General features: G+C 37.4%; 1 protein-coding gene across 1 annotated transcript; it reads right to left on the bottom strand.

Moving 5' to 3' along the window:
- Positions 1-277: 277 nt before the first annotated feature.
- Positions 278-10,874, bottom strand: LOC149818734 (ultraviolet-B receptor UVR8-like). Its single transcript, XM_089985684.1, has 6 exons — positions 9,694-10,874; positions 8,299-8,508; positions 8,067-8,177; positions 3,173-3,541; positions 2,566-2,673; positions 278-840 (listed from the first exon to the last, which is right to left on the bottom strand). Exons 1-6 carry the CDS (start codon positions 10,027-10,029, stop codon positions 502-504), a joined length of 1,473 nt encoding a protein of 490 aa, XP_089841810.1. The 5' UTR covers positions 10,030-10,874; the 3' UTR covers positions 278-501.
- Between the last annotated feature and the right edge of the window lie 799 nt (positions 10,875-11,673).

Genomic DNA, 11,673 nt, shown 5'->3' with positions numbered 1-11,673 from the left:
TGTGAGGCAAACAAACACAAGATGGAGGTCATCGTGTATTCCCCTCTCTAATGGGAGGGGGTGGAATTTATGCAGAGGGACAAAACGGAAAATATATGGTGGGACCTACATAATAAATGCAAAAAACAGCTTTCCAGTCAAAATGGGTTCATACGTCCCTCCATGGGAAAGTACTTTCCCTCCAAAGTGGCCCTTACAAAGAAAAGAGGCTTCGATTGGGCGGGAGTGTAACAAAAGCCCAAGTCAAAACTCCAATTCCATACCAACGCTCTTGCTATTGGCAAGCAATGCTACAAGATTTCTCACAAAATAAAAAACTAAAACAAAAATGTGCCAATACAACAGTTAAAACACTAACAACCTTACAGATCCATTCACCGCCAGGTTCTGAATCTAGATTTCTACACACATCAAATGACGTTCAAACAGTGAGTTTTTGGCATATAGTACAGAACTACTTGACATAATTGGGGGTAGATAGAATCAGTTAGATAGCAGAGCTTACGCACATTCAACAGGATTGGTCTCAGCCATCATCCACCGTGTTGCCATTTCAGTTGGTTCAGGGCATCCTCTCAGGGAATCATGCCCAAGTTGTGCTCTTTCGTTATCCCCAAACCCAAAAAGGAGGCCACGGTCTGTAACAACCACAGTATGGTACAGCCCTGTGCTAACTTGTGATACATGGTGCCCTTTTAATGTGTGAAGAACTCGCGGCTTCACAACTTTGTCAGAGCTTCCCCTGTCAGAAAACCCCAAGCTTCCGAATCCCATCCATCCAAACGCATACACTGAACCATCATCTACCAGAACAAACGTTTTCCTCTTCCTAGCACAGACCTGCACAGAAAGCAGGAGAGTTTGTGAAGAACCAAATATTTACTAGGCACCTTTAGTCATATATAGCATATGAAGCTCAACCGCTCAGCTCAAAGCCTGAACAATGATTCGACTTGGTCAAAGTTCAATATCAAAGTCATCCTGACTTGGGCAGTCTGATCAACCGCAGCAAGCTGCATGACTAACCGAGTGGAACCAAGATCATTAGAACCTAAAAATTTATCCAAGCAATTCTGTTTAAACATGAAAATACAAGCAAACAAAATAAAAATATGGACAGAAACAAGTGATGCATCAAAATAGCATTTCTTTGGCTTTTAGAATCTGCTTAGCCGGATGACAAGACCAATTAAGCACTCTTTCCTTCCTACAGGAATAGACGAGAAGGCCCCACAGCCATGCAGTCCATCTTAAAACCAAGAAACTTAGACCTAGTCACAAAGTAAACCAAGGAGCAGCAGCAGGCTCATAAAATTTCTAGGACCAAAACTAAATATGGAGTCATCCTTAAACTGAATCTTGGCAGTGTGTCCAAGGCTTGTGAACGAAGTTACAAGTTGTATTGTTGGACCAGATATTATAAGCAATTCCATTTCATGCAAGGAAGTTTGTTGCAGTCTGCAATGTGAATGGTGGATGAGTCTTTGGGTTACCTCACCCTCACAGAAGAGCATGACTTGCACATGCTTCTAGAAAGCTCGGGTACCCCAAACGGTGCCTTCAAGAGCCTCATATAGTCGGCAGCAGTTAGCAACTTAACTTTCTTTTGCTGTCTATTAGCCAATATAGCTGTTACAGAATCTACCTACCAATGGTCAGAATTTCTTTGAATCATGTTCTTGAATATATTAAAGACGTGAGCAAACACCTATATATGGTCTTTAGGTTCTTTTATTATAACTCTTTTCAGCCCCACCCCACCCCCCTCCTCTCTCCATGTCCCTTCAAATGGCCAGATGCCTTTTTACTTTGGGAAGAAAGGCCCCCAAAGATCCGGGGGCCATGTAAATAGCACAAGCAACCAATGATAGATAGGAGAAAAGAAATCGAAGGATCTGCAACTGGTGTCTTTGACATGACCCTCGACTATAAAAAAACCAAAAAGACCATAAAAAAAAACTTTGACATGACCCTCACTAGGAAAACCCCATTGCACTCTAAGCAATTGGTAACGTGTATATCTTTGGCAAAGTATCATTGCTAAGAAACAACTGGACCAAACACTATAACATGGAATCCAGCTAAAACCTAGTCATATTAAAGTGTTAGGTGGTTACTAAGAAATTGCTTACATCAACAAAATTGGTGGTGCATTTTATTGTTAATTTGCTTAACAGTACTTCTAGATTGATTAAGATATACCAAGGTGCTTAGAACAAGAGAAAAGAGATTAAAAAAGAATAACAATATGAATATGCACATAGCAAAAATTTGTGAAATGTGGTGCTTTGTATGTAATGATAAAACTAGAAAATTTTAAAAAGTGTTAATATAGCACTAATATCCCAATAAATTTGCAACATTTTGAAAATTCTAAAAATGTCATATTTTTACAGTTACTTTTGCTTTTGAAAATACCATGACAAAATCACAATAATTTCAAAAATATTGCCAATGTTTGTGACTCGTGTCTCTACAGTTTAACCTATGAAAATACCAAAAATAGACATAGATGAGCATAGAAGTAAACTATAAGCTGGAAAAAGAATCATAACTACAGCTAACCTGCACCACACGGTAGTCACGGAGGCTTGTCAGCAACTTTGGAGTAGTCTTATCAATTTCATCGCCTTGGCCAAGCGCTCCACAGTAGCCTTTGCCCCATGTATACACCTGCAAGCACCATTTCAAGGAAAAACATAAGGCTGAATTATCAGATGAAAGACCCTGACTTTGATCTTAGGCAACAGGTCTAAAAGTTTTGAAGATAGATGGCTAAGCCTCAGACTGCAAGGACCGAATGCATGCTTGAGAGTTAATTATCATAATATGAGATGATATGCCTGTGTCAAGATCTATGTCACATGGGTGCGGGGTGGGGGTGGGGGTGGGGGTGCGGCACTTTCAAAAAACTTGGGTGTGGGGGTGCGGCAAATATATATATATATATATATATATATATATATATATATATATATATATATATATATAAAGTCCAAAAGTTGGACATAAATGACCCTGGGTGCGGTCAACGCACCCAGGTCAGGTTGACCGCACCAGGTGCCACACGTGCACCCGCGTCGCATCAACGCGGGTGCGACACCCAGTTGGCCGAGTCCATGTGACATAGGTTAAGATTATATTTTCAAGATGGTATAGTCAAGGAACTAACATATCCGTTGGAGTCAAGTGCAACAGCATGCTCATCACCAGCTGAAACACGGAGTACATGAACGCTTTTTTTCTTAAAAGAATCGATAGCTCTTGGTTGAAGCTCATTATGTTGGTCCCCATGGCCAAGGCAAAAACTGGAGCCATATCCAAACGAATAAACAACACCATCTTCCGTAACAGCAAGGGTGTAACTTGTTCCAGCAGCAACTTGAACTACAGAACCAAGATTATCAAACAACTCCACATTCTTTGGAGCTGGCCTGTCTATAGTGTCTCCATGACCAAGTTGGCCATGAGAGTTACTTCCACATGTGTATACTTGACCTTGCCTGGTAAGCATCACAGTAAAACTGAGGCCTGTTGCTATCTGAAAAAGATAAGATCATGTCCATCACAATGATTGAAAAAAACACAAACAGATCTTTCTCTTTCATCTAAAAGGGGTAAACAATTTGCTCAGTAGCTATGGACATTACCTAGAACATTGGGTACAATTTATATTTGTCGTGCATATGCTGGTGAGGTGTAACTAAAATTTCTAGCATAGTACATGACCTTTCTCTCTTTGCCATTCCACCCTCTTTTTCTTGTTTTTCTGTTGATGTCTTGGTACTTTTATTTATTTTGTGCTCATGCGGTGAAAGTATCAAGTTTTTCTCTTTGCTCGTTGATTCAAATTTATAAAAATGCAATCAAATCCCTAGTAGCACTGGAATTAAGAAAGTTTTCGATGTGGGAATTGAGGAATTGGGTAAGAGTTTCGTCAAACTAATTTAGCAATGATTTTTTTGGAGAAAGGAATTGAAAATACATTCAAGAAATTGCAAGTACCTGCAGCATTTGCTCCTTTCTATTTGCACCCAGGAGGTAGTATTTGCCAATTCTAGAATTTGTGGGCTTTTGCTTTTTCAATTCTGTAAACTCCCTCTGATGCCCAGCTCCCAAACAGAGCCTTATGTTTAAAAAGAAAAAGAAATATCATGCCTTGCTTTCTCTCAAAACATTGCACTCTTTATATTTATTCAGGACGGAAACCATAACCAGCTTTCTTTCATAAACTAAATGTTAAAGCGGAAAAGCTCCTTTGCTAAAATCATTTTGAGAAGAGAAAACATACATGAGCACACACAGACACATGTATTTATTTGGTATCTTTTAGATATCCAAGAAATTTGTCCCCCAAAAGCTGCTTTGGAAGCTAAAGTCTAGATCCTTCCGAAGGACGTTCCTTATGTTAAAGGTAGCCCACTTCCAATGACAGGAGATGTTGAATACAGAACTTGGATTTTTGTTAAAAAAATGCATATGCACAATTGGGAAATCATTTTGATATAGAAAGGGAACCACAAATCACCTATTTTAATTGAGCTGGGAAATAAACCACAAATGATGAATCATTTTCATATTTTTTTAACATAAATAGGCTTTTTATTGTTTTATCAAACACAAAGGTCTTTTAGGTCATTCATTTAACGAATAAGTTAAAAAAGATCGATTCAAAATTTGCTTCTCATTATAAGAAGAAGGTATACAACACTATGTACCCTTGTGTATATAATTCACAGGTTATGAAGTGTAACCATATCTACAACATCCAAGAAGATGAGGTCTAGCAATACCTAAGTGTCAACTCTTTTACATATAAGAGAAGACTGTCTTATAGCCTTATGTTCTCAAAGGAAAAAATTCTGACCAGAAGGCAACTAACTTTCAAGCAATTACAGCACACAATTTCCCAACTTAGCCAACTCTATGCAATGAACATACTTTTGGCATAATAAAAACTTGACAAGAAAAACCATATCAAATGAACTTTGTCACTGCATAGTGTAACCTAATAAAAGAACTGTAATAACCATCACCTTCACTTCTTAACTGACATTAAACCCCAGTTAGTATATTTTTTCATGGAGAGGCCTACAAAAAAAGTACGTGTTGGTCTCCTCTTTGCCATTAGTTCCTAGTCTGTCGCCTCTCAATATATTGTTATTTCAGTTCTCCAAAATACTTGTTCAAAGTCAAACCATCTTATTTTTCTCATAGTTACCCACTGTCTATGTTACTTGGACACTAACATGAAGTGCTGGACACATCAGGTCTTGAAAAACTAGATATCACACACACACACACACACACACACACACACACACACACACACACACACACACACACACACACAATCTTGTTGGAAAATCATAGGTGCAAGTTGTATCGCCTCAATCTAACTCATAGATGCATCCAGCACGATTTGTTTGCTAGGGATCACTTTGGATCATCTTTTTTCGATGTAAAAATATGATTTTTTAGTCATGAAATTTTGGTACAATGTGGACAGTTGAATTTTGAAGCCCTTAGAAAACCAACTTAGATGTTGCAAAAAAACACGAGACAAGACCTGATTTCTGCTAAAGAAACTATATAGATCACATATATATGGTTAGATCTATGAAAGAAAGTGAAGTAAATCCAAAAAAAAAATGGAGTTTGCTACTACATTGCATGTACAAACGACTGTAGCAAATTTATATCTACACACACACACACACTACTGTCTACTGTAATCATAAGTGCAAATTGTATCCACTCAATCCGACCTTATAGTTGTGTTCCCCTGGTGTATTTTCTAGGGATTGAACTTTGGATCATCCCTTTTCCTATGTAAAAGTATGATTTTTTGGTCTTGAAGTTTTGGCACATTGTGGGCTGTTGATTTTTGAAGCCCTTGGAAAACCAACTTACTTGCAACAAAAACATGATCCAAAACGTGTTTTCTATGAAAGAAACTATGTAGATCACATCTATAAGTTTACAACTGCAAAAAAAAAGAGAAAAAATGTGAAAAACAGTGTTTTTTGTAGCATATATATATATATAAAGAGAGAGAGAGAGAGAAGTAAAAAGCTATACCCTACAAAAAATGAGTGTTAAAATCAATTATAAAATGCACATCCTTTTTTTGTTAAATTTTGATTATTGATGACTTACATGAAATATGAACATGTAACTACAACATTGGATACTTTGCCCAACACATTGGACACTTCATGTCCAAGACATTGGACACTTCTTAACCTAAACCAGATATTCATATACAAGACCCCTAAATGTATCATAAATTGGAGAATTTGTGTTTAAGATTAGTCACTTTGTGTCCCAGACTAGGCACTTTGTGTCAAAGACTAAACACTTTGCGCCCCAGGCACCTGACACATTGTGTTCCACATTAGACACTTTATGTCCTAAACTAGGCACTTCGTGTCAAAGACTGAACAATTCATGCCCTAAGTTGGACACTTTGTGTCCAAGACATCTAAAATTATTAAGACACATGACACACATGTCCACTTTTTTGGACACTTGCACCTGAAGAACCTGTGTGTTACTAGTGTGTCCAGCTGTGTCCATGGCCTTAGTCCAGCCATGTCCGACACCGATATATCTGGCAGGCATCTAGTCCAGGTAACATATCCCATTGTATTACCAGTGTTTTTTACCACAAACTCTTATGCATCTGCCTTTTATTAAATTTGCAACCTCATATTCCATTTTATTCTAACTACTAACATCTTTGCACAATTGTTTTTATTTTTATTTTTTTACTGTCATGCACCTCAGGAATAAAGCTGCAGAGAACCACCTTTCCTAACTCCATTTTTTCCTTTCCTGCTATCGCCTATCTCATCCTCTAGTACAAAATCAACTTTGACTCCCCTTGCTCTACATTTGTGTTGCTCACGTCAACTTTAAGTCACAGGATTCCTTTTGTTTGGTCTAATTCTTTTTCTTCCAACTCCTTTTTCTCATGTTCCTCCACCACCACAAGAAGAAAAAACTGTGGAGAACACCTCTCTTGAATCGCTTTTCTCCAGTCCCCCTATCCCCTCTCCCATTCTACTACAAACGTTACAGACCCAGGCAGACACCTGATGGTAGTGCAACTCCAGCTGAAAGACGATTATAGATAATTTTTTAAAAAAACGTTGTGTTTACAATTTCATGGAAAATGGATGCATGACTTATTCAATAGTATTATGATAACCTCAAACCATATAGTAAATATGACAGAAGCAATTTATTCACAAGTTCATGCACAGATGTGGAAGTATGATATACTATACATTGTCAAGATGATATTACAACTCAAGTATACATTTGCATTATACTTTTAGATTTTCTAGAGCTTAAAAGGGTAAAAGCTAGCAATTTCAACCACCCTTGTTAATTGAAAAATGTGATGAACCCTGTTATTAAGACAAAATAAAGGTTGTTCCCAAAGATTAAGTAAAGGTCAAGGGATGGTTAATAATTCAGATCACAAGTTACAAACGTGTTTTTACCCAAAAAACATAGTTCACTCATTTGATAACTAAAATGCTAAATATAAAGTTGTTTATGCTGAAAATTCCCATACTGAATGTCATTGTTCTTAACTGACATCTAGTGCCAATTTGTAGGTCACTTGCGAAGATATGCAAAAATTGAAATTTAGACAAGTAAAATACAAGGCATGTTATTAAAAAGAAATTTTCAAAAACTCGCCTAAAGTTTTGGCAATAATAAAATAACACAACTAACTTTTGGTAATTATAGCACACTTTTAACAGCAACTCCAACGGAAGTAAACCCTGGGTATTTTTATTAACTATGAAAAAGTTTAGGTGTGTTTTTAAGAATAATGAAAACTCGGGTGTGTTTTTTATTATCACCAAAAATTTAGGTTTTTTATTTCAAATTTCCCGTTATTAAAATGGTGAAGTTCAGTAATTCTGACTTCAATTTTCTGAATCTAATGAAGCTTCACTTGATCATTGTGTGGATGCTATAGGGCACTAGCACGATGACTACAGTGTCAGTGTAGTCCATTGACAACTTTAATGGAACACAAATTTTACCTGCTTGCAAGGAATCTCTTTCAATGCCTCAACTTGCCTAGGTCTGTAAATGGAATGACCCACTTCTCCATGCCCACAGCAAAAAGATGAATTATCTCCACAAGTAAATACCTAATATGAAAGGTGCAAATATCTCTTAAGACAATATATAGGTAAAAAGAAAGAGTGTGATAAAATGTCATCATAAGTAGAAGGATCCTACTAAAAAAAAATAGGCAAAAAGACCACAAACCTCTCCTGAGTGCATGACAAAAGCTGCATGATTATGAGATGCTGAAACATGGAGCACACTCAATCCAAATGGAAAAGAAATGCGGCTAAAGGCAACACATTGTGTTGTATTGGGACCATGCCCAAGAACTCCACACAAACTAGATCCACAAGAATATGCTGATGAGTCATCCACTAAAAGTGTGTGGTATCTTCCTGTAGTGACCTGAAACTGTCAGGAAAAAGTGCTTTCTCCATCAGCATCCATCAAAAAACAATTATAAATGCTAAAAGTATCGAGCCCACTAACATGCCAAGAGTTGTTCTGTGATGCTTAGATATCCACTCATGCATACATGTACACATAAATGTACAAGGGACAAGGAACTCGTGCACACACACACACACATTATATATATATATATATATATATATATATATATATATATATATATATATATATATATATATATATATATATATATATATGCATTTACAATAAGTCCAATAAATAATACAAACTTTCCAACTTGTCAGCTACAAACAAGCCTTGCTTAAGGGCATCTTGCAAGAACTTATGATTCTTTCTTTTTTTCTTCTTGCAAGCTCTCCTAGTTCTCCACTGACTTATCGATGTCAATGAAGAGTGTAAGGACGAACATAAACGAATATTTATTCACTTACAGGCAGGCTACATCACAGGCTTAGACTCCATACAAACTGGCAGCAACAGTACATATAACATGATGTACCATATTTGTATAGTGGAGCTCGGTCAGCCTACAGAAAAAGCAAATGGGAGGATTGAAATTATCAAGGAGAAGCACATGAAGTATATATTCAGAAAATATGAAATGTGGAGGAGGTTATGATTACTGTAGAAGACCTCTTAGGTTGTGATAGAGTGAATTCCGACAACTGGGTTCCATGTTGATGGCTTTGAGAGACATTGATCCAAGATGTCCAACCTAGAGAAAACTAAGGATCAACAAGTGCCTCTTGGATTGAAATACCATCAAAAGAATGCATGAACCGATACAATTATACTACTACAGACATTTGAAGAAAGGATAGAATAAGGTGCAGATACATTAGAGGAAGTTCAGAATAACCCATAAGGCCAAATGTCTTCTAAAAATAATTTACTTGGAAGACCTATAAAGACTTGAAAAAGGCGCACTAAGAGGTCAAGTGAAATGGTGTCTAGACTCTAGATGGCAATCCTTAGGGTGGCAAGAGACTAAAGAAAAAAATATAGAAATCCCCAACAATAAATTGAGTGAAATTAATTATAAAAATGAGACGAATTAATTATAAAAAGAGTACACTGTACCAAATCAGCAAGCATGAGCACTATCGCAAGCCACATTAAAAAATTTGGATGAAACACTTGGAAAGGGACAAACAGAAGTAGTACACTGCCTGATGGTGTCTCGACTGTGCTAAATGCCTGATCAACCGACTGCAGAAATCTTAACACGAGCTTCCACTTCCCACCACAGCGATCGAGAAGCTCACTCCGCAATGTCAAAGGCAAAACCCGGAACATCGGACATGCACGGCATAGATGAAAGGCAGCAAATTCGACCAAAGAGCCGAATTTGTGTGGGAAAACGAGTCCTTGGCAGCCTCTGAAAGTCCGGCAGGAGGCTTCCAAGCGGGCAAGATCAGCAGCTCGGAGGCGGCCCGAATTCAAGATCTCTAGAAGTAAATGAGCGGGCAACTCCTCTAAATAAATCGCCCGATTAGCCATAAGCAATAAACTAAAACTATTTAAAAGAAAAGAAAAAAAAGAGACAAAAGGGATAGAAGGAGTGGGAAGGAAAGAAAACAGAATCCCTAGACGGATTCAACTAACATAAGGATGATACCGGAAAGAATGATTTCTCAAAAGCAAGAAGAAACAAACGGGTTTTAACATCAATCCAGTGAAAGAAATAACAAGAAAACAAAATAAGACAGAAGCCTCCAAAAGGTTCAAAGCGAAACCAACTTTGAAGCTCACTTTACAACACACAATCTTTTCCAACCGAGATTCAGAGAAACAGACGCCAGAATTCGAAAGCCAGGAAACAAAACTGAAAGCACGAACCACTACAGCAGCGATCCAGAAACGAACGGAAAAACCTAATCCGACACCAAAGCACAAAAACGCGACAGAGTTCCCTTCATATTACGAACCAGTGACGGTAATTCGCAAAGATACGAATCCAAACGCGAATTTTAGATGTCAAATAACGGAAAAGGGAGACAGAGAAAAATACCAAAACCCTAATTTACCGATACGAAAACGAAACCCTAATTTAGCAAACAGGGAGTAGGAATTCACGATTTCTTGTCAACAAATGAGGAGAAAAAGAGGAGCTCCTTCGCCTTTCGGCGGTCACGCTCTCGTCTTTTCCCGGGAAAGGAAAGCAAAAGGGGGGAGAAAATCGGTGGAGAAAAGAAACAAAAAGAGAGAGAGAGAGTTCAGATGGAAGGAAGGAAAGAAGAAAGAAAGGGAAGCCAGAGAGGAGGAGGAAGAAGGGAGTCTAAGAGAAGAGTCTTCCCACTTGAAAAAAGCGAGGGCTTTTTTCGTCCTCCCTGTCGTTTTTCGTTGATGCCGTGACGTCCCTCACTGTAGAAATTAAGAGAAGGCGGAGGCTGGACCTGAACCTCGCGTGAAATTACCGAAGTAGACACGGACTTTTTTAATAAAGAATAAAATTTTTTTTTTAAAGACAGGCTGAGTTAAAAAGAGACCCCTGTACCATTGGGTTTTGAACCTGCAAAGTCCCAACACAAGGTGACGAACACTACCTGCTCTTACCAGACAAGCGGTTTAAAGAATAAAATATTTGCTATTGTCTACGTAGGAGTAACTGAAATATGTTTCATGGGATTTTTTTAATTTTTTTTTATGAAATTTTATGGTATCGATGCGATCTAGATGCTTGTTTTATAGAATAAATTATAAGACTCTTATATCATCTTATTACAATGTATAAAATGGATCTTTTAAAGCTTGAAAATTGATGATTCAGAATTTTCATAAATATTCAAACATATAAAATCACATTTCTTGATTTGATTACCATGATCTAATAGTCGCCTCCAAGCAAATGGACTACCCTGAATGCATATGCAGAGTTAGATTTACAACAACAAAAAAAATTAAGAAAATCTCAGTTTATACTAGTTTACTTATTTTTGCTGGTTTACATGTTCTAGTTTCTCATGATCCCCTGCATGACTTAGTTTAAAAAACACAGCTGCAAAGTTGTATCCATCTGATGCACCCGTGAATCAGCTCAGTCGAATTGCAAGAAAAACATAAAGAAAAGAAAAAATGCTGATGGAGTTTGGATTTAAAGGATGCTTTTGATTTTTAGTTTGGTTTAGACTTTTTGAATTTTAT

The sequence above is a fragment of the Nuphar pumila genome, chromosome 13 (assembly GCF_984573655.1).
Source record: "Nuphar pumila chromosome 13, dmNupPumi1.hap1.1, whole genome shotgun sequence".
NCBI classification, from domain to species: Eukaryota; Viridiplantae; Streptophyta; class Magnoliopsida; order Nymphaeales; family Nymphaeaceae; genus Nuphar; species Nuphar pumila.
This window is presented reverse-complemented; position numbering and strand designations above follow the sequence as displayed.

Bases quoted from the DNA above. Each gene is read 5' to 3' on its own strand.
- LOC149818734 (XM_089985684.1), bottom strand. From the start codon at position 10,029: ATGGCTAATCGGGCGATTTATTTAGAGGAGTTGCCCGCTCATTTACTT. The intron at 8,178-8,298 runs GTTTGTGGTCTT...CTTTCATATTAG, and splicing joins TTGTCATGCACTCAGGAGAG to GTATTTACTTGTGGAGATAA. The intron at 841-2,565 runs GTTAGCTGTAGT...CTTTCTGTGCAG, and splicing joins GTGACTACCGTGTGGTGCAG to GTCTGTGCTAGGAAGAGGAA.